The 22,591-nt window shown below is 52.9% G+C and overlaps 1 protein-coding gene across 1 annotated transcript; it reads left to right on the forward strand.

Moving 5' to 3' along the window:
• Positions 1 to 4,854: 4,854 nt before the first annotated feature.
• On the forward strand, positions 4,855 to 21,717 carry RUSC2 (RUN and SH3 domain containing 2). The gene is made up of 11 exons (XM_082012744.1): positions 4,855 to 7,050; positions 9,449 to 10,234; positions 10,747 to 10,947; positions 12,195 to 12,338; positions 13,445 to 13,521; positions 15,526 to 15,700; positions 16,607 to 16,712; positions 17,824 to 17,870; positions 19,388 to 20,366; positions 21,021 to 21,194; positions 21,503 to 21,717. Exons 1-11 carry the CDS (start codon positions 5,079 to 5,081, stop codon positions 21,681 to 21,683), a joined length of 4,842 nt encoding a protein of 1,613 aa, XP_081868870.1. The 5' UTR covers positions 4,855 to 5,078; the 3' UTR covers positions 21,684 to 21,717.
• The last annotated feature ends 874 nt before the right edge of the window (positions 21,718 to 22,591 follow it).

Below are 22,591 nucleotides of genomic sequence, written 5' to 3' on the forward strand. Positions count from 1 at the left end.
GCATTTAAATCACATTTATTTCTTAAATCTCTGCGTGTCTCCCCCAGTATTGCATTACATTTTATGAGGAAACTTGTGTCGCCATGTGTTGAACCCCGTTGCCGTGTGTGTGCAGCTGACAGTGCTGAGCAGAGAAGGGTATTAAGCAATCAGCAATGGAACTCCAAAAGCGTGACCGTAGCAGTAACAGATAGCGGGGTATGCCTGGAGGTATGCGACCACCACACCTAACGCATCAGCACTTGGAGCCAAGGCTGGTGTTTGCACCAGCCCTCTCTAACTGAAGCAGAACCTTGCAGGTCAGTTTGGAGCCAGCTCTGATGACTTCTGCATCTTCTCAGCAGTATTGCAGAGGCAGGAGGTTGTACTCCAGCTGCAATGGAGCTGCACCAATCACTCTTAAATTAGCACAACGTCCTCAGTCTTTGAGGGCACGACAGAGGATGGATTTGGGGGCCTCTGTGTAGTGCTCAGCAAGGACTTTCAAAGCATGAAGTGCAGAGCCTGCAGGGCTCAGATCTGCAAGGTGCTGCATGCCCCTGTTTTCATGCCTCCTTTCTAAAGCACAGACATGGCTTATCAGGCAACTCTTGGATCAGTGCTGAACCATCCTTTGTTGCTCCTCAGTGCACACATCCTTCTACTTACCTAGATCTTTGCTGCAGCTAAGGAGTTTTTGTCATGTATATACAAACATGGGGGTTCAAGCACTCATGAGCAATTCCACACCATAGGTGTCTCACAAAAAGCCATCTTCACAGAATCATTAAGGTTGGAAGGGGCCTTCGAGATCAAGTCCAACCATTAACCCAACACCACCATGCCCACTAAACCATGTCCTGAAGTGCCACATCGACACGTTTTTTGAAAACCAGTGATGGTGACTCCACCACCTCCCTGGGCAGCCTGTTCCAATGCTTGACCACTCTCTCGGTGAAGAAATTTTTCCTAATATCCAATCTAAACCTCCCCTGGCGCAACTTGAGGCCATTTCCTCTTGTCCTATCACTAATTACTTGGGAGAAGAGACCAACACCCTCATCGCCACAACCCCCTTTCAGGTAGTTGTAGAGAGCGATAAGGTCTCCCCTCAGCCTTCTCTTCTCCAGACTGAACAACCCCAGTTCCCTCAGCCGCTCCCCATCAGACTTGTGCTCCAGACCCCTCACCAGCTTCATTGCCCTTCTTTGGACACACTTGAGCACCTCAACGTCATTCTTGTAGTGAGGGGCCATCCTTCTCTGCTCTGTATCATCTTGACTGAAACAAAGCATCCACAGGTAATGAAATGTCTGGCCCTTGTCTTCTCCAGGTAATCCTTAACACCTCAGGAAAGAGCTGACTGGATGTACAACCCGCATGTCCTGTGTAGCAGCAGATGTTGTCAGTATGGAGGAGGCAAAGAATTTTGACATTTGCAAATAAATGGCTGTGGTATTGATGTGTCCAGAGTCACTGTACTCCCTGTATGTCTCCCTGCCTTGCACTGCCTGCAATGCTTCTCTGGGCAGGATCGTTGCTGAATGCTGCGTTTGCTGCTGTATGTGTAGGACTGAGCAGGATTTAGCACACTGTGTGCTTGTGCTATTGCAAATGACAAATAAGAAGAATGAACTGATCTGGCAAAAAGTGTTCAGACTGCCTACCCACATCTGGAAACTTCCCCTTGCAAAGGGGTGTGAGGGCTTTGCAAAGAGCTGATCAAAGCCAGCAGAATCTGAAACTACTCTGCTTGCTGGATTTTACGCACCAGTGTCAATTCCAGCTTACCAGACCCTGAATAGGAAGAGGGAGGATCCTTCTAGAGTCTTCCAGAACCAGGGAGGGAGAGTCAAGGGATGGGTGCAGCCAGGGGGAAACTCTGGTGTTGGGAACCGAATAATCCCTGCGCTGGCAGTGCCATTACCAACCTCCCTGCATCCCTGAGACAGGAGGAAGCCAAGAGAGGTGCCCCAAGGGAGAGAGGAGGAGTTATCTAGGGCACAAAAAAAGTCATGCATATCCCTAGGGAAAGCTGTCAGAATGGCTCCCAGCGGGAGCTGGCTGCGTGCCACCTGTGATACTGGACCTCAGAGCCTTGTGCTGGGAGCAGGCTGTGGGTGCAGGCGAAGTGAGCATCTCGTCTGCTGCAGCATCTGTGGCAGCCAGTGAATCACAGTCGCCCAGGGAGCCTGTGCTGCCACTGAAACCAAATAGCTGGGCAAAGTTGCATGTTGCAGCGAGAGCTCTAGAGAGACAGCTGGGAAAGGGCTGTGTGTCAGCTCTCTTGACATTTTGCTGTCAAATGTCAAAGTGTGCTTGTGCAAGCCTTGTCCTCCCACAGCAGCTTCTGCACCAGTGTGGAGCGTGTGTTGCTCAGCAGGGCTTGTCGGCAGATCAGTGCTGGTGCTGGGACCCGGCTCCAAGCAGCCATTTCCCAGAGGCTGCATTGTGGCAACACTCAAAATATAGCAAAGCCTTATGGAGAGATGTGATCTAAGCATTACAGTCGGCTACAGAGGCAGTAACAAGGGCAAGGGAGGCCTGCATGAGCATATAGGCACTGGGGGATCGTCTTTTTTCCCATAGTGCTGGGGAGAGGAGACAGGGTAAGTAGGGGCTCCTGCTGCTACAGGTGCCGTCAATGGTGTGCAAGGTCCAAAATGGAGCATGAACGCTGCCCCAGCTGTTGTACACCACTTTCAGCGTGTGGGTGTGTGTGCTAGGCACAGAGCTGGGAGCTGCTCTTCCCCACGGTGGTTCTTGAACGTGATCTTGGGAATCCCTGATATGAAAGATCTCCCCCCAGGAGCCAGGCTGAGGATAGATTCATTCCTTTCAGCCTCTGCAGCAGCAGCTGTGGGGAAGGAGCCAGAGCCTTGTAAGACGGAGGACTCCCGGAAAGTGAGGGGAGTGAAGGGTGATACAGGCATTAGGGAGCCCATAGGCAGGTGAGAGTTCAGGGTTGCACAGTAGTCCAGCTGGTTGTGGTCCAGGTGGTCCAGGTGACCTCTCCACTTCAGACCCTAATTCTGGGTGAAACATCCCAGCAGGATGAAGAAGGCATGAAGGGTGAGTGTGCCTCTCATGCAGGTCTCATGGTCATCTCTGGTAGAGTCTACCAGAAGGCTTGTCTGTTCACTAACACTGGTGTTAGCATTAACTTTTACATCATTGGGTGTTTACTGTACAGAGTAGGTCCATTTCCATCTTCGGGATTTTTTTTTTTTCTGCCAGCATCATCCAATGGCTGTGAGAAGCACTACTAGCGTGGGAGGAAAGTACTTCTTTTGATCTTTTTTTTTTAGCATCTTTTAATTTCTATTCTTACACCACAAAGCTGAAAGAACTGAAGTTCCTGATCTTTCTGTGGAGCTATCTCATTGCTGACATTGTTGTTCTAACTTCACTTAGCCCACATTTCTCAATTTCCCTCCTGGGCTCGCATGTGCCTTTGCAGCTCTGCTCCAAACCCATTATCAGCCACAAATGCTGGGATAGGTAGGCAGAGACAGATACTGTGAGTGCCACTTTCTGCAGTCTAAAGGTCAATGGTGGCAGCAGACCTGGGGTCCTGGAGTCCAGAGCAGGATCACAGTATGTTGTGTCAGGGTGCTGTGGGCACTGAGGATGCCTGGATGAGGTATGGGATGTGGATTGCTGAACAAGGGTGTTTGGGCCAGGGTTTTCAGAACAAGTGGTAGATCTATGAGCGCACTAGGTCATTTTTTAATCCCTCTGGATCATTATTGTTTTTTGTGGTTTCTCCCTGTCCTTGCTGCCTTAGCTGCTCTCTGCGTTGGCTGCTCTAACATGTAGAAGGGAAGGCAAGAGGGAGAACCCCTCCAGACTGTCCTGGAGGTGCTTGCAGGTTGGATCTCTGGGTTAGATGGGGAAGGAGGAATGAATGTATTCTTTGCTCTCTGATATCAAACATTAGCAAACATCTTTGTCTAGATTTTTAAGAACCTGTTTACTGAACACTGGAGGAGTGGGGCTCAGTGCCCTGCCTGCATGGCTGCTGGGACTGTGGGCTGTGGCAGTCATACTGTTGTGAAGTGCAGCAGGTAATAAGATAAGCAGATAAGTGCCACAGATAATGTGGCAGAATGTCAGAGACCTGTGAGCCGGGCACCCCTGACCACAAGAGGAATCAGTTTGAGCTGAGGCTTAGCCACCAGGTCAGCCGAAGGCAATGTGCTGTATGGGACAGCATTATGGTAAATTTAACTATTATGTTAAATAGTTAGCCATCAGCAGTGGCTCCCCATGGCCCCACTGGAGTCATCCGCTCCTTTTCACATGAGATGCCCCTGTGTGCATAAGTAGTTGCATATTTTGGCATGCTCCCCTGGCACCCTTAAGAGAGCTCAGGACCTCATGGGTGTTCCTGGATTTGGGAGTGCAATGGTTGTTGCTGCTTTCCTGTTCCAGTGCATTCCTGCTTTCCAGTTTCAGCCTTGAAAAGGCTGGACTTGTGTCTCTCTAACGTTGCAAGGTCTGTCAGTGCCATTCAGTGTTTGGTTCTTAAAAGAAAGTTCAAGGTACCTAAAGGCAGGTAACAATATTGAATACGGTGCAAGAAGGTAGACTGCTGTCATCAGAGTGAAACACTTCATTTCAGACCCTGTGTTGTCTGTGAGCTTTCCTGTGAGCATACAGTGCCATCCACAGTGAGGTCTTCATTTGGCCCAAAGCCTGTGCAGCTCTTTGGCTACTTGAATGAAATCAGTATCTCGCTTGAGATAAGGTTGAGAGGGGTCAGCTGGAAGCACAAGTGTTGTCCCAGAAGTCTGCAGGGAGGGGGACATTGTGATGCTTTCCCTGAAGAAGGACAACTCAGGACCTTGTGCGGATGTACTTGTGCTGACAAGGACCAGTCTGTTTGGTCCTTGTTGGCCCATGAAGTCTTCAGTCAAACCAAGAATGCTTTAAATAGTCACTGCGTATTTCCTGAGAGGTGACTTCCTTTGTGTTTTTGTCTCTCTCTAGGTATCTGAATTCCTTCATGAGAAGTGTCCTTCCTGCCTCTCATGTGCAGCCCTACCTGTCCATGGGTAGCACCAGCTTAACTGATGTCCTGAAGAGCATTCCTCACCATGGATAGTCCACCCAAACTGACTGGCGAGACACTGATTGTCCATCACATTCCCCTGGTGCATTGCCAGGTCCCTGATAGACAGTGCTGCTCCATGAGCAAACGGACCAACCCCTTCTGCCAGCCAGAGGTCAGCATTACACGGGCCTCTGCCCTTCCAGACAGAGATCTATCACAAACTGATTCCTTGGTGTACAGCAGCTTTCTCCAGACCTCTGAAACCTCAGCAGAGGCCTCAGACAACAAAGAAGGCAAAGCAAGGGATTTGATTGTCCCTAGTGTCAGTAAGCGACACAACCCTTTCCTGCTGAGTGAGGGTGAAGACCTCAGCATCTTTGGGGATGACTTGGGTCAAAAATCTTTCCACCTTCACAACTCACTTGTGGCTGGCAAACCTCCCTTTCATCTGCATGAGTTGGCCTTGCCCCCTTTCCACCTCCACGACTCCAATCACATTGTGAAATCCTGGAACATGGCCAGCCGGTCCGGTGTGGTAGATGGACAAGAGGACAAAATGAGCAGTGATGACGTCCAGAAGAGGAACAACGCGAACCAGTGCCACCAAGCCTCAGAACGCATGGAGCTGGATGAATGCAGCTGCCGTCGTGGCAGCTCCTCAAGCTTCTCCTTCGATGGTGGTGACCAGGAGTGGAACCAGAACACAGGTGAATTGCTGAGGAATCAGGATGCCCTGCACAGCCGGACATGCAGCTGTTCCAGCTCAGAGCTCCAGCACTGTCGCTGCTACAGTTCATCAAGTCAGTCTGAAGCAATTGACCAACAGATGGGCTACATCAGTGACTCTTCCTGCAACAGCTCCGATGGGGTGCTGGTGAACTTCAGTGCTCTCTACAACAAAATGAATGGCCATTCTCGATCTAACCTGAATTCGTCCAACCTGTCCTGTGACTCATCCTTCTGCAGCCACTCAGACACAGGAGCTTTTTACCTGGATTTGCATTCATCACCCACAGAATCCAAGATGTCTTGCGAGTCACATCACCCAGAGAGTTCGGGGAAGGTGTGTGGGTGTCAACACTCCTCCTCACCTGTCCTTGATGCTAACTGCAACTCCTACCACCTTCACTGTGAGCCTTGCACTTCAGAGAGCTCAGACCTCACTGCCTGCTTCCAGAGCCAAGCACGGCTCGTTGTGGCTACTCAGAATTATTATAAGTTAGTCACATGTGACTTGTCTTCCCAGTCATCTCCCAGCCCGGCAGGATCTTCCATAACTAGCTGCTCGGAAGACCATACCAAAGGTAGCCCAGCCCAGCCCACTGAATATTATCTGTTTAGAAGGCCTGACCTGAGACAAGAAGGCGGCAATGTGGAGCACAGTGAAGAGGAGCCAAAGGGAGAAGCCACCCAGAATAGGATTGAGGGTCAGGTCTATGTGAATGTGTCACCACCTAACCTCAACACGAGCCGGCAGCGCTCCAGGAGCTACGATCAAAACCTTGACAGGAGTCCCAGCAGCAGGCTGGGCTCCTTGGAGCGCATGGTGAGCTGTCCAGTCAAGCTTAGTGAAAGTCCAGCAATACCCATCCAGAGTTCCCCCCCGAAGCGAGTGACATCTTTTGCTGAACTGGCTAAAGGCAGGAAAAAGAATGGCACCTCCCCACCGCTCCGGTCCACTGGTGATTCCTCCTTGGAGTTCTCCCCTATCCCTGAGACACAGCGGGATTGTCCAACCTTCCTTGAAGAAAGAGCTCGCCGCAGCCAGAGTCTTCCACCCATGCCCTTCGTCCACGGCCTGAACCGGAGCTGTGAGGGGTTCTGTTTAAATCATGCTTTTGGGGACAGCCAGGCTTTGTGTTCCACGAAAGACTCAGTCTCCAGTGATAAGGTCCCCAGTGGCCATGGGGCAGGTGAGCAAGCCTCTCTCTCCCTGCTGACGGAGGCAGATGCCAGCTTCTCAGGTGGCTCTGCCAGTGGCCATGGACAAAGAGGTGTTAGAGCCCGAGCAGACGGTAAGGATCCAAACTAGGCAGAATGGAGAAGTAAAAAGAAAGGCTGCTTTTTGGGACATGAGGGAAGCAGCAGAGGAACCTGCATGGTGATGGGAGACGAGTGCCTATGCATTTTGTTTCCTGGTCTACCACTCCATGGACAAAACTGTGCTGTGCTTATTTCAGACCCAGATCAGTGCAAGTGTCTTGTTCTTGTATTTCTAAAACCTCTTGAGGTTTTGTGCAAACCTCTTGTCTCATGTAAGGGAGAACATGGCATGAGCACTTAGGGTCTATGCAGCTTGGAGGATTGTCTCCCTTTCAGGGCATTGTACTCCCCCAGTCCCTGAGAATCATCTTTAGCTCCTAAGACAGAGATTTGAAGATGCTCAGCAGACTCATGTTCCCAGCAGACAGGGAATGGAACCACTGAGGAGTTTTTAGAGTTTCTTCTTTGAAGCTACATGGGACAGAGGTGGAGAGGGAGGGGGCATAGCCAGCGGTCTCCCCTCAATGCAGGGTCAGGGAGCTTACACAGTCTCTGCCAGGCTTACAGCACGAGTCCCGCAGAGATTAGAGGAGCTGTGTGTCTCTGCTGGAATATCCTGGCCATATCCTCCACAGCACCATGCATTGGAGCAAAGGTTCCTCTGGAGAGTAATTGTCCCAATTCCCTCTGCGGGAAAGACAGAAATACGTGAATTGCTTTCCACCTTGATACTGCCTTTACATGTCCTGGTGAGAAAGCTGTGTGACAGCCCCATCAGAGGTATGGCCATTTCTCCAGCATGGCAGGAGACCTCTATCTCTGCTCTAGACAGTTCTTGTACCTGCTTCACAGGTAAGAGCCTGTCTAAAATGGGGCTCTGACCGGATTGCTGCAATAGATAACCCCCAATATGTATTCATTTAATGCCCTGAAGATTTCTGGCAGGAGATAGGAAGAACTTCTCAGTTGTTGCTGTGGCAGGTGTGGGAGAGATTTTGGCCTTTGGAGTTTTTTGTGTATTGCCTTTAACGTGCACTTGGTGCAGGATTGCAGGGAAGGCAGGTCTTTGCTGGCAGAAGGCAGCACGGGAGCAGCCCTCTTCATTTGCAGAGGGAGAGCTTAGAAGGAACGAGAGCTGGTCAGGGAGGAAGGGGCAGACAGGAGCTCTTCAGGACAATATATCCCAGCAGTTCCCACATCCCATGCTGCAGTCCCTTCCTCTGCACAGTGACAGCAAGAGAGGTATCAGTGCTGCGCAGAAAGCTCCTGCCTGCAGCTGGAGATAGAGGCAGAGCTGCCCTGGTCCAGCTGAGAGCAGCATGCAAGCCTAGAGGGTCTGAGAAGGGACTAGAGGGAAAGGGACTGAAGGCTAGTTATGGGGAGGGAGGCCTGGCACACCCCACAGGCAGCAGTAACACTGGGGCTCTGCTTGGGACAGGTGCTTTGTCCCAGGTTTTGCTGTGGGCTGGAGGCATGGGGCAGAGGCAAGGCAAAGGTTGCCATGCTGCACTGGGATGCGGTGTGGCTGGTGATCAGGGACCCCCATCAGCCCCATGTGTGCACCCAGCGCTGTGCGTGTCGTGCACTCTGTGCGCAGCATGTCACGCTTCAGCTGCGTCCCTCGGGACATTGTGGCCCCACCAGGAGTTGCAGGCACTCATGGGAGATCAGCCCAGCACAGACCCTTAGGACATCCCCATCAGTCATTTGATGGAGCAGACCTGCCTTTTCCAGTGTTGGAAGCACTCCTAATTCTGCTGTGGTCCTGATTGGGAGTGTCCTGGTGTCCTGCTTGGATGTGGTACAGGCAGGAGGAGGAAGGAAGCTGTCTGCTCAGAGGAGGAACAGTTACAGGAGAGAAGAGGAGGGAGGGAGAGGGGAAGCAAGCAGCCTTTCCAACAGCACGGAGTGTGACGTGGGATGCAGAGCTGTGGTGCTATTGCTTGTAATGCTTGTGCTTGGCGGGGTGAGCTCTCAGCACAGGTGGGAGAGGACTGTCCTTCGGGGTAAGAAGTCTTGCTGTACCACAGGGTGTTGGGCCACGTCTTTGTGGTACTGCCTGGACAGAGACAGGTCGAGGGCAGGCGCCTGGGGCCGTGACTTGTGCTGTCCTGGGTGCAAGGGATGGGAAAGAGATGGGAAGCTGGTGATGCTACCAGGAGAGGGAAGCCCCCAGTGCAGTGCCCTACACTTCCAGCCAGATGTCAACAACTGGAAACTGCATTTGGGGCCATATGTCTATACCCTGCTAGCTCGTGATGTCTGTAACCAGTTCAGACTTGAACCACTCTGCTTGTGTCATTGGCGTCTAGCTCATCCTCTTCCTCCCGCAGCTGAGAACTCATTCCCTTTTGCCTGTGATCTGCTGCACTGATAATGGTTGTCCCTCTGCCCGTCCCTCATACTTTGTCCCTTTTTCTCTCCCCAAAGGTGGTGGCACAGACAACAAGCCTGTGGTACGCTACAGCAAGGACCAGCGTCCCACGACTCTGCCGATCCAGCCCTTTGTTTTCCAGCACCATTTCAGCAAGCCAGCCAAGGCCCGTGCCCTGCACAGCCATTTTGCCTCCAGCCTTTCCCAACTCTACAACTTGTCCAGCAACCGTCCTGCCAGCCAGCAGATCTCCAATTCCCAGTCCTTAGCCTCAGCCACCTCAGCAGAGCAGTCATCAGCGGCGGGGAGCCAAGCCCACAGCATGCTCCTGACCCAACGCTCAGCAGATGGAGCTGCCTCCCACAATGATGGCTGCATTAAGAAGCCTGTCCCCGAGACAACCCGGCCATCCCCCCTGGGGAGTTACTCTCCTGTGCGATGCAACGTGCCTTTCTTTCAAAGCGTGGACTCTTCTTCCTCGCCTACTGCAGAGAAAGCTGGAGAGACCCAGCCCCCCAGGAGCAGGTCCTGCCCCATCTCCGCCAGTCTGCTTCCCACGAGGTCTTCCCCTGCTGTCAGTGCCATGCAGCCCACCCAAGCCACCAAAGCTGATGCCCTGAGGCAAAAGGAGAACCCCAAGCCGGTTCCCAAGAAGGAAGCACCGCTGGAGCCAAGCCCACCGCTTTCCGAGTACCGACTCCACAGTGGGTCCCTCCCACCCCTCATGGTGGGTGGCATGCCGATGAGCAGAGTGAGAGGCCACGCAGATCCGCACTGGAGAAGTGGCAGTGAGTCCAGCAGCTCTGGTTCCCTGAGCAGCATGGGAATACGGCCCCTCAATGGTAGGTACCCATCTGCCAGGACATACTAGACTATCTCCATCTCCCTATAACTATGGCTGCTCCCTGTAGAACCACCCTCTCTTACACAGCCCAGGCCAAAATTGCATCTGGATGCTGTGGTGCCCAACAGCCCTGACCATCACTTTGCCTGCAAAAGAAAGTCCTACACTAAGAGCATGTCCTTCCAGTCCTGGCTCCTTCACTGTGTCTTGGGAGAGGGCAGTGTGGGCTGCTGATCTTACAGCACCCCATGCCAGGTTCTTGCTCCCCAAACCTGCTCCTTCTATGCCCGCAGCCAACAAGGCCATGCAGGCTCCTGCCCTGCCAGGCTGTGGCCTCCACCTCCCTTCATATTTGTGTGCTAACGCCCTGCAACGCTGATGGACTTTTAACTAATGTGCCGTCTCTCTTTCTCTGTCCTTCCTCTTTCTCACTCTCTCCCCGTTTCTCCTCCACATCCTTCTGCCTGCTCACGTCCTCCCATCTGGTGCTCACTGCCTGCGGCATCCTAGCGAACCACCTCTCTCCCCAAGCGCTGAAGTGGCGGGAGTACAGGCGGAGAAACCCCTTGGGTCTGGACCACGTTTCGGGGCTGCCCGGCTTAGCAGGCAGCCTAGACAGAAGGCAGCAAGAGCCTCGGCTGAACCGGGGGAACCCCATCTTTGAGCTCCCTGGCACTCTCAACAGCAGCCATTTCCACTGCAAGCTGAATGGTGCGCACCACCTTTCTGCTGGGGGGTCTTGGGAGGTGACCTTGGGGCTCAGGGTCAGTAGCCACTGGGGCTCAGGTTCAGCCTGGCTTCATCACTGCTCTGCCGGCTCCGAGTGGGAGGGGTGATGCATCTGCTCACAGTGGGTCTGAGGGCTACAAGAGGAAGGTGAAAATTGCCTCACTGATGGGTACAATCTGTGTGGAACCTCCCTTCTTCTCCACGAGCTGAGAACAAGTCAGATCCAGCTCTGGGCTGGATCGAAGGGGAAGGTGAATGGCCCAAGAGCCTGCTCAGAGCTCAGCAAGTGCTCCTAGACTGTGTCCAGCTTGTAGTTCGTGTCTCACACAGGAGTTGTGGCCCTTTGAGATCTCATGTCTGTGCCCCAGTGTCTGCCCATGTGCCCCAACCCTGGCAGCCTGGTAGGTGCTGGTCTGTAGCTGTCATGGGGCAGCTGGCAACACCGTAGGTCTCCACGGCTTTCTCCATGCTTTGCCTTTAAGATCTTCTCTGTCCTCCAAAACCTGTGCAGGAAGGGATGAGAGGGGCAGGCCGCTTTTGGCTGAACCTTTGAGAGTCCTCTGGGAAGAGTAGTTTGGTCTCTCTTTGGAAGGCTGAGCATTCTTCAGGCCAGCCTCAAGTCATGGAGGGAATTCCCCAAAGCTCTACACGTCAATCTGCCAATCCAAACAGTTTCTCCATCACTCCTTCACGGGAAGATGCCTAGCACAGAGCTGGGGAGTCAACCACATGGAAATTGAGCACATGGAAAAGCTCCTACGGAAGTCACCCTTGAAAACAGAGGCCATCCTAGGGGACAGGCAGAAGACATGTAGTTTGTTGCCTGTGCATGCCTGTGTGTGACAAGTCAGGATTCTCGCTGTGCTCTACTTTTGGCTCCACTTGCTGGGGCTATCTGTACGGCAACCCTGACAGTCTGGTGCAGCAAGGTTTTCCTTAGCACCAGCCCATGAAAGTGAACCTCCCAGAGCATCTTCCAGTGGCCACGGGCCTCCAGTCAAGCAGGAGTTAGATGTTGGGTGGGCTGTGGGGCTGAACTGTGCAGATTCACCTTGCAAACCATTGCTGGGGAGTAACAAGCCTGTAGCCTTGCTGTCTCAGCCTTGGACAGGATGGGGTGAAGACTGCTGCTGGTGCAGGTTGCTTTTGGGAAATGCAAACAAGGTGGGAGAGGCTTTGGTATAAAGTCTTGGGACTGATCCTTCCCCCTCCCTGTCTTGGCCCTGCAGGACAGTCTATGAGGCAACTCCAGCTTACCTACACTGACTTCTTCCCTGACTACTTCTCACTAGCAGAGAAACCCCCCGCTGAGTTCTGCCTCTCCCCAGATGGCAACACAGAGTCCATCTCCATTGACTTGCTGCAGAAGAAGGGTGAGTCCATGCATCTCTCGTGAACGAGAGTGTGGCATAGCACAGCTTATGGCAAACGTTGCTTCTCTCCGTCTCGTCTCATCTCATCTCTGTAGACATAATGGTTTCTTTCGTTGCCCTTCTCTACTGTAGTATCATAACTACATGTTCCCCTAGACTCATGGCTGTTTCCACGGCAGGTTCTTGTGGTCTCTGCACCATGCAGTGTGCCATGGAGTATGTCTGAGCTTCTTGTCCCAGGAAGTATGATTAGAAAGGATCTTAAGTCCACAAGAAAGGGCAGAGAGAGCAGGCAGGCACAGGAGTATCGCCCTATGGCAGGGCGTGCTGCCACTTGTCTCAGTATACAAGGGTAGACCTGTGTATCTCTGTGATGTTGCAGATGCGCTAGCCTGATATTTTGTAATTTAGATAAAAGGTCTGTTGGGTCCTACATGGTAAATTGTTTATATAAAAGGATGAGAGAAAGGATTCCAATGCAGAACAAGATATGGCTGTGGTGAAACCCATGCTAGAAGCAGGGTTGGGGGCTGGGTTGTTGACAGTTACTCGGACTCATTTCAGAGGCAAGGGATGTGCAGAAAGGTTCCCATGCTTTTGCCAGCTATCTGTTGGTGATTACCAGGTGGCAGCTTTGCCCTTTATTCCACATCTGTTCTTGCATCATACTGATGCAGATGTCAGATTACCCACCACTGGCTTGTTACTGAAAGTCATTACATAGCTTGCTAAATGTATGGCCTCTGCCCTGCCACCCTGTAGGCTCAGAGCAGCAAAAGACTCATTGCCTGAGACACCATCTCTGCTCCCTCAAGGGATGGCATGTGGAGGTGATTATCCATGTCCCTTGGGAATGTTGACAGGGTGTCCTATGCTTCAGCCACTTCTAAAGGTTGTCCTGCTGTTCAGGCTGATAGGTGAGTGTTGGAACAGGCAGGGACAGATCTGGTGATGAATTAGGAGAGGCTCTGCATGTTTGTGGCAGAGCGGACATGTGCGCTGACATGGGCTTGAAACACCTCTGCCTGATTTCTTCATGAAGTGTTTAGTCAAGGTCTGTCCTAGAAGCCTCTCAGGTAGCTCTCAGACTCATTCTTTCCTTCTAGGTCTGGTGAAAGCAATCAACACTGCTGTTGATCTGATTGTGGCTCACTTTGGAACCAGCAGGGATCCAGGGGTGAAGGTACGTCTTGCTTTCAACATCGTGAATGACATGGAGAGGATGGAAAAAGATTGCCTCTCCATTCTCTCCCAGTCAAAAACTACAGGGTATCCAGCGAAGGTAGTAGCACCAAGAACAAACTTAACAAAGCTGGTGGTACACCATGAAGCAGGTAGTAAATCTATGACAGTTCTTTCTGCAGGATACTGGGGGTGCTAAAAGAGTATACAGATTTAAAAGAAGATCAGGGAAACACAGGGAAGGGAAATTCATTGAGGTCTCCTAAACACATAGGAATAATGACCATGTTACATAGTCTCTGAGTTGAGAGTGGTTGTAGGCTGCGAGAGTGTTAAGGGCAAGTATTAGATATGCTTGCTCTGGTTTGACTCTTTCTTACGTATTTACTGATGGCTCTTTATAAGAAAGAATACCAGGCCAGCTGGACTTCTGCTCTGATGCAGTACACCAGCTTTTTTTTCTCATACAGCGGAGAGTTGTGTTTCCCTCCTCCACAGGTCCAGCAATGCTGTTCTGGCACTGGTGCCAGGACACAGTGCAATGTCCCCAGTCTCTTGATGTGTCACAGGGCTCCGTAATGATAAAAAAGTGCATCAGTCATTGCCCATCTGAGGCAGGTGGGCATCCTCTGTAGCCCTTACCATGAACCCACTAGTTTCAGAGTGCCTCTAGGTTGCCCATGAGGCTGGCTGTCTTTGGCCTGTGCTCCCCTCATCTCCCATTTCTGGAATAACACAGAAGCAGAGCAAGTTTGCTTCTCTTTGTACCAGGCAGTGTTTACCACATTCCAGCGTGTTTGTGGTGCCTCTCAATGCTGAATGCTCTCCTTCAGGCAGGGGACTCTGGGCCAGCAATGTGACAGTATTTGGACATGACAACTGTCCTGGAATGCCATCCCCAAGGAGAAACTTGACTGGGACAGATTCCAAGCCCATTCAATCTTAGAGCCCAGGGTAGTTTGCCCCTAATTCCAGTTGTTGCTGATGCAGAGATTGCTGTGCAGGAGCTGTTGGGATTCCCACAGCTTTTTAAGGCTTCACTGTGAATTTCCTATTCTTGCAGTGTTGGTTTGGGGAATAATTGCAACATTCCCCCATTACTTTACTTACCAGACAACGCTGTGGTTTTGACCTGGGATTTCATTATGTGTCAGCGTGCCAAGGGCTGAGCATTCACCTGTAAAAAGGCAGCACCCGTCCCTGATGCTCCCACGCTCGATGGATCTGACAGGATTATTCCTGACCCAGAAGTTCAATCTCAGTTCAGGGCCTTTGTGGACCCGTGCCAACTGGCCAGTATAATTCCAGCTCAGCTGGTAAAATCTGTGCCCTGAACACAGCTGCCTGGGACCACCAACATGACGTGCAAGGCCTAGGGCTGACCCCTTTGGGTACTCCCCTTGGCAGCTCACAGATTGTGTGCAGCAGGATACCACGCTGCTGCTGCTGGGCTCTTAGGTGCTGCCTCACCTCAACCTGAGCCCTGTCCATCCATTTTGACCTCACCCTGTTTATTTATAGTAATCCCTAGGAATTATAGCTCAGCATGTCACTGAGTTAAATGTTCCTTAACTCCTCAGTGCTGGTGGTTCCTATGTGGCTTGCCACTTCCTGCTTCAAAAATGGCAACAAGAAAATCTACAGCAGCAGCAAAATCCCCCACTCTTTTCTTCCTCCAGCAGGACAGCCTTGCTATACCTGTAGGCAGAACCAAGCATCTCTTCTAATTAGGGTATCCTCTTCCCAAGCTCAGATACTCTTTTCCCAGGCTGTTGCCTCATCCCAGCCTGGGGCAGACCTTGCAGGGAGCAATCCAGAACTGGTGTATGAGGCAGCAGGCGTGAAGCGGAAGAGCCTGCCTGTTCAAGGAGCCGCTGAGCATCATTTCAGCCTGGATATTGCCTGCTGGGTGTCTGTAGTAGGCAAGTGGGGCTGGACTGTTTGTATGCATCTGCACCTTGCAGAGCAGTTACCAACACTCTCCCTGTTGCTTGTTGTCCCTTAGGCCAAACTGGGGAACAGTTCCGTGAGCCCCAACGTGGGGCATCTCATCCTGAAATACCTGTGCCCTGCTGTCCGGGACATTCTGAGTGATGGGCTCAAGGCTTACGTCCTGGACATGATCATTGGCCAGAGGAGGAACATCCCCTGGAGTGTGGTGGAGGCATCCACCCAGCTCGGTATGGAGCGTGTGCAGCAATACGCATCACTCTGCAGTACTCCCATGTTGTGGCTGGGAGGTGCTGGGGAAGGCTGACTATAGAGATGGGAATGCAGAATAATACCCGTCTCCCTGCATGGAACAGAGTGCACCTTGACCACTTCTTACAAGAGAGGAGAGCCACTGCCCAAATATTTATTGTCATTTCCCCAAAAATTTCCAAATTCTTCTATAGCAGGCCCTAGCAATTTAAAAAAAAAAGAACGAGTGCTACTTTCCCCCACCTCTACATTTCCAGAGTGTTTCTAGACCTTCATCTTTAGCCCTGCACAGCTACTGTCCTCTAGCCTGTAAGAAAATTTGCACTCACAGCTCACTTGGCTCAAGCATGCCCACAACACCTGCACCTTCTGCTAGTAGCAATCTGCACCCTGGATTGTGGCAGTGGCTACCATCCAGGATAAGTCCTTTCTGAGGTTACAGATGGAAGGGCCACACTGATTTTTGCATCATGAAGAGCTTACATCCAGGGCTGGGAAGCCTCCTGGCCTGTTTGTGGCCAATCTCCAACTCTGAGTTTACCTCTGATTGCAGACACCCCAAATTATAACCACCCACCACAATATTTTGTTTGCCTGCTGATTTTGAGCCAAGGGCTGTGATTGTCCCTGAAGTGTGGGAGACAGGTCCTTGCAGTATTGAAACTCTCCCAGAATTTTGTCGTGGCAGTCTGTGACAGACCACAATGTATCTCCCTTGTGGAATCTAACTGTTGGAATGGAGTGAGCTCATCTTGGTGTTTGGTGAAGGGGCAATGGGCATGGGCACCCAGCCAACATCTTTCTTTGCCTTGATGCTCCTTCGCGTGGTGCTGTTTTGGCTTTGCTGACCACAACTAATCTCAAGATTTTGCTTCTCTCCATAGGCCCCTCTACCAAGCTGCTGCACAGCCTCTACAGCAAGATCAGCCAGTACACGGAGCTCACCAACCACATCATGAGGTTCAACGCATTCATCTTTGGCCTCCTCAAGTAAGCAGGCTCCCTAGGCTGTCTGCATGTCATTGTCCAGGGCTGTCAGCAGGTGCTGGTTCTTGACTGCAGGCAGGCGTGGTTGCCAACGAAAAGGCTTAAGAAACCTGGGAAGCCACTCCACAGCTGTAGGTGAGGGAAGGAAGAAGCTCTGAGCCTCAGGGAACTCCAGAAGGATCAAAACCTATGCTACCAGGCCAGGACTAAGAAGAGGTGGCTGTAACCCACTGATGAACATTGTCAGCTTGTTTTATCCCCAAAACATTAGGTGGGAAGAGTCTGTCTTGTCAGGGGTCATACAAGGTTAGACATAACATACGCATAAATTACTCCTGGAAATCCCTGCATAAATCACTGCTCCCTGGAGTTCCAGTGAATCTCAGGGCATGAGGCGTTGAAGGAGAAGTTGCCTTGGTCCAGGACTCCAGGCTGGCCTTTCCAGGTTGGATAAGGAGTGTGCACACTACACTCAGTGTTAAACAGAAGGCGGCAGTGATGTCTCTTTGCCAGTGAAGGGTTGAGTGCTGCTAGGATGGTATTTCCCTGCTCCTTTCCAGTGATCAGCAAGAACTCTGGCAGTGGCAACCGAGTCCCCAAGATCTCCCAAGTGTTGGAGGACTGCTACAAGCAGGAGCAGGCTCTGCCCTGCTCTCCCCATGCAGGGTGGCCCAGCTGTCCCCTGATGGCACAGGACACCAGCATATTTTGGGCCAAGCCTGCAGCAACGGTCTCACATTTGTAGATGATTTGCGTCTTCCATGTGAGCCCTTCTTAGCAAAGCTAAGCTCTGCCAAAGATGTAGGAACTAAATGGTGAGGAAACTTGCTGGAAACATGGTTATTAGGCGTTATGGCTACACAATGGCCCATGTAAAGCAAACTGAATGGCTCCGTGACAGGCTGGGTGTCTGTGGTCAGTGCATGCTGATGGGGGTGAGCGACTGTCCTTTCACTAGATCTTGAGGTTCATGGTGTGTAAATGCTCTTTTCCAGTCACACTTCTTTTTGTACAACAGTGAGGATGAAGGGGCTGAATCAGTTTTCACTCTTTCTTTCTTTCTTTTTTTCTTTCTTTCTTTCTTTCTTTCCTGGCTTGTTTTCCCTTCCTGCAGTATCCGGTCCTTGGAGTTCTGGTTCAACCACCTCTACAACCATGAAGGTAAGAGCCTGAGGCCTATGGGCTGCACTGGGGAATAAATTCTGCACAGTGTAGAGCATGGGAAGGACATGCATTTCTCTTGTCGGTTTCTCAGCCTGGGCTGCTCCCCTATCCGCTGAGCTGAAGAACTAGACTACATACTGTACCAGGGAAGTCCCAGGTGGAAATCCAAGCTCCACGCAGCTCCCTCCACCTGAGCCTGGCCAGTCATGTCCTTCCCAGCTGCAGCTAGTACCCAAGGCTATCACCTCCAATGCAGATCCCTCAGTCTACCATCAGGACCTGACATCTAACCCTCCCCAAATTCCTGTGTTCCCTGCCCGGTGCCTGAGAGCTTTGTATGAATGGACATGTGCACACTTAGCTGAAACCCTTCAGGCGTGGGAAATGGGAAGAAATTGAAGGGAAAACATCCTGACACACAAAAAGCAGATTTTACTGGATGTATCTGTTTTTTCAACCAGAAATGTTTCTAGAGCATGCAGATAACCCCTGCCTGATGTCTGTAAGCAGCATGACTAAGTGCTAGGTGCACAGTGAGACAGACACCGTCAACCTGCTGGACCCCTGAGAGTGCTGCTGGCTCAGCCTGTGCTCAGCCCAGGGCCCCATGCACTGCAAGAAGTCCAGCCCAGTATTTTCTGGCAGGTTTGGAGACTGACAGCATTTCCCAGGTCTGCATGTGCAGTCAGCACTTCTCTCTGGAGCAGACAGGAGAGTAGATTTGCCTTTGTACTGAGCAGTGTGGCAAGAGAAAACATACTGGTTTTCTGGAGCAGGAGACAACCATCTGTTTCAAGCCATCGTTAAGAGCTGAAGTGTGAGCAAAAGCTAGGGCTTGTCAGGGTGATGAAGGCTAGGCAGAGGAGTTGAAGATAAGGTACAAGTCCTGTCTGTGGTGTTAAGTTTGTTATCTCACTGGGGCCAAATGGCCACAAATCCTGTTCCCAACTCTCTCCCTGGGACTGAGACCTGATGGCAAATCTGGAGAGGGGAGGCACTGCGGATGTGGCCAAGTGAAGTGAAGGAGGAATGCTGCAGGTAGAAATGCTAGTCCATTTTCTCTTGCAATCCACAGTTCAGCTCAGCCAGGTCACTGGAAAGACTATGTTCATCTGTCCCTGACACCTCTCTCTGCAGGGGACTGGTACTGGCCAGAGCTGCAGCTCCTTGTTCACCTCCAGGAGGTGGGGAAGAGAATTTTAACATGTGCCAACCCTTCGATAGTCTTTATTTGCACCCTGCTCCCATGGTATTTTGTGGCAGAGGTCATCCTGGTGGATAGCCTGCCAGGCAGGTCCTGGCTGCAGGCACAACTGGAAGCAGGATCTGGGACAGTTTGCCAAAAGCTCACAGAGCACCTGGTGCTCCCTGACCAGTGCTGAGCCTCACACTGCAGCCACAGCTGTGACCAAAAACTAGTGTCCAACTCACTTCCCCGTAGCTTCAGCAGCTTCTCGGTGGCTTGACAAAGGTGGCAACAGAGTCTCCTCTAATTAATATCTCTTGTCCTACAGATATCATCCTGGCACACTACCAGCCAGTGGGCTTCTTGTGCCTGTCTCACAGCGTGTGCCAGCCTCTTTTCGAGGAGCTCCTGCTCCTGCTCCAGCCTCTCTCCCTGCTGCCCTTCAACTTAGACCTCCTTTTTGAGCACCACCTGATGCAGATGGGCAAAGAGCAGCAGCAGCAAAAGGAGCTGCTGCGTGTGAAGCAGGACCTGCTACTTTCTGCACACTCCACCCTGCAGCTGATGCGGACGCAGGGCAGCAGCGAGGATCCCGACGGCTGCAGCACTGCCCATGAAGCATGCGAAGTGCGTGCCAGAGATGATGACATCTCACCAGGTCGCAGCCCCCCGCAAGCCGCAAGTGAGAGGGTCAAGGGGGTGGGGGCCCCCTGTGGAGATGGTGACAGGGAGGAAGAGCGGAGGAAGGTGCGAGAGAGCACGTGGGAGGGGAAGAAAGACAAGCAGGCGGGCTGGTGGTACCAGCTCATGCAGAGCTCTCAGATTTACATCGAGGGCTCGGCTGAAGCCTCTAAGTTTGTTCACTGTGAGAAGAAGAAGGCGGCTTTGACTACTGTGCCCAGGTCAACGGAGACCCGCAAGGCACCACCGCCCCGCGAAGGGGTGGTGGAGGGTGCAGAGGCTTGCCCTATTGCCGAGGGCACCTTGGAGGAGAGGCCCAAGGCTGCCAGCAAGCCGAGTCCCGAAGCCATGGAAGAGCCCTTGGAAAAGCCCCAGCAAGTACCAGTCAGTGAAGAGGTTAAGGAACGGAGCTGGCCCTTCTGGATGGGCAGCCCCCCAGACTCTGTGCTTACAGAGCTGAATCGCAGCAAGGAGAAGGAGACTGGGAATCAGCAAAGAGTGGGAGCAGCAGCAGCAGCCCCCCAAGAGGAGAGTAGCACCAGTGCGTCAGCGGGCAGCCAGCCCATCAAGTGGGGACACTTGTTTGGGTCCAGAAAGGTGCAAAAAGAGCCCAGGCAGCCTAACAGGTACGGGCAGGGGTGGTTTGGGGCTGGGAAGGGCTGGTTAACCTGGGGTTGCAGCAGCGCAGGCCGATAGCTGACTGCTGGGCTACACCACGGTGGTACATCAGAGGCAGTGTGTGAACGTAGAGGTCTGTCACACCCACCTAGCCCTGGCACTCTGCCGGCCTGCCTTAAATTCCTCCCACACCACCTTTCCCCTCGGCTGCTGCCCTTACTCACTCCACCTCATGGGCTTTCCTCTTCTGCTTGAGCTCTACCGCTGCCTCAGCTCCCAAGCCCCCTCTCTGGGGGAAGGGTCCCTGCTGCATGGCCCCCATCATCACCTCATCCCTCCCCAAAACACCTGTTGAGAACAGAATGTGGAGCCATCCCTGTTGCACACAACAGATGAGGAGAAGGCATCACGTTGCCCCATGTAGCTGAGACATCCCCGCACTGCCTCTCCATCTATATACCCTTGCTGCTTCTATGGCCACTGGAAATGTCCTTCCCAGTCTAGGCCATGGCGTGTTCGGACGATGCCAGGAGACAGCCTGGGGACCACAGTGCACTTTGTGCATGGAGCCAGACCTCTAAGGCATGACCTTGCCATGAGAGCAGCTGCTCCTTGCTCCCAGGTACGCTCCCCTGCCACTACCTGCTTCTGTCTCCTTGCAGGTTGCCCTCTGGCTGGCTGAGCTTGGACAAGTCTGTGTTCCAGCTGGTGGCCCAGACGGTTGGGGCAAGCATGTGGCGAGAAGCAGCCCCTGAGCCGGAGCACCCCCAGCCAGAGCCACCTGAAGTGCCCCCCGTGGCACAGCCGGCCCGGGGGCTGTCTCCCCACCCTCCCTGGTGAGTGCCAGCATGGGGCTGTCCTGTAGGTGCTGCGACATCGTGGGCCGGGGTCGGCACGGTTCTGCCTGTGGCAGTTTGCCTGGCCCCCTTTGTACTCGGGGGTCCAGGGGATGGTCCAGGGCAGTGACACAGCTTGTGCATCCATCCTCCGCAACTCTGCAGTCTGCCGGTGAGAAGGAGCTGGGGGGCAGTGGGGAACCTGGCTGGGGAGAGAGGCAGAGGGTGTTCTCCTCGCTCCTCTGTGCCTGCGGGGGGGTGAGCATCCTGTGGTGAGCTAACCCTTCCTCCTCTCCCTCTACCTGCAGTGAGGTGAAAGCTCTTTGCCATCACATTGCCACCGGGGCAGGACAGCTGAGCTTCAACAAGGGGGACATCCTGCAGGTCATCTCCAAGGTGGACGGTGACTGGCTGCAGTGCAGCCTCGGCTCCGAGAAGGGACTGGTGCCCATCATGTACGTCACCCACCCGGAGGACGAGGACTATTGACATGGCTGGGACACCAAGCACAGTACCAAGGGCTGCTGAAGCTCCTCTGGGGAAACCCACCCTGCCAAGAGGAGCAGACACAGCTTCTTGCTAGTTTCTTAACTTTCTTGCCATTACAGAATACAGTAACCATAGGTGGTTCCTTCTTGCTCCTCTTCATGTAGCTGCCAAAGGCCAACTTGGCCCCTGGGGTCTTCTGCGAGCTGCACCTCGTATTGCCAGGCGTCACCGTGCATGCAGCCACATCGGGGACCGCCTGAGCCCCCTCCACCCCACACCATCTCCCGCACCCGTAGGCCGTGGACTCATACATAGCAGGAACCCAAGCAGTCCCTGCCAGGGCAGTGCTGCCCCGCTGCCTGGCTCAGTTTCACACTGGAGGGTGCAGGATGCTGGCCGTCCCCTCCCCGGGGGTGGCAGTGCAGCCCGCAGCATCCCTGGTGTCATCAGCCGCCGGTGTGGGAGCACCCTGCGTTGGCAAGGTCTCTGCAAGGCTGGGCTGATGGCTGGCATTGTAGCTTGATGGGGGCTGCAAGGCAGCTTCCCCCACACTGGAGCAGCCCCGTCCTAACGTGTTACAGTGGTGCCCACTGGGTTGTACCAGGCCAAGTGGCCTGGCACTGCCACACTGCAGGACTGGGGCTGTGCCTGGCCACGGCCAAGGGAGGGGGACGGGGTATGTGTGTGCGTGCGGAGCAGAGGGGTGCGTGGGGTCATGAGGAAGGTGCGTGGATGTTCAGTGTTACGTAGGTCTGGGATGGGTAGTGCCACCCTGTGCAGAGGTGGGTGCTTTAGGGGATAGCCCCATGCCCTCCACACTGAGCAGGGAGCCAGTGCCTGGGAAGCCCTGGGATGCTCAGTGGAAGGGGGTTGAAGGGGCAGGGGTGAGCACAGAGTCCCTGACTGGG

Source organism: Phaethon aethereus (genome assembly GCF_964289735.1).
Source record: "Phaethon aethereus genome assembly, chromosome: Z".
Taxonomy (NCBI): domain Eukaryota; kingdom Metazoa; phylum Chordata; class Aves; order Phaethontiformes; family Phaethontidae; genus Phaethon; species Phaethon aethereus.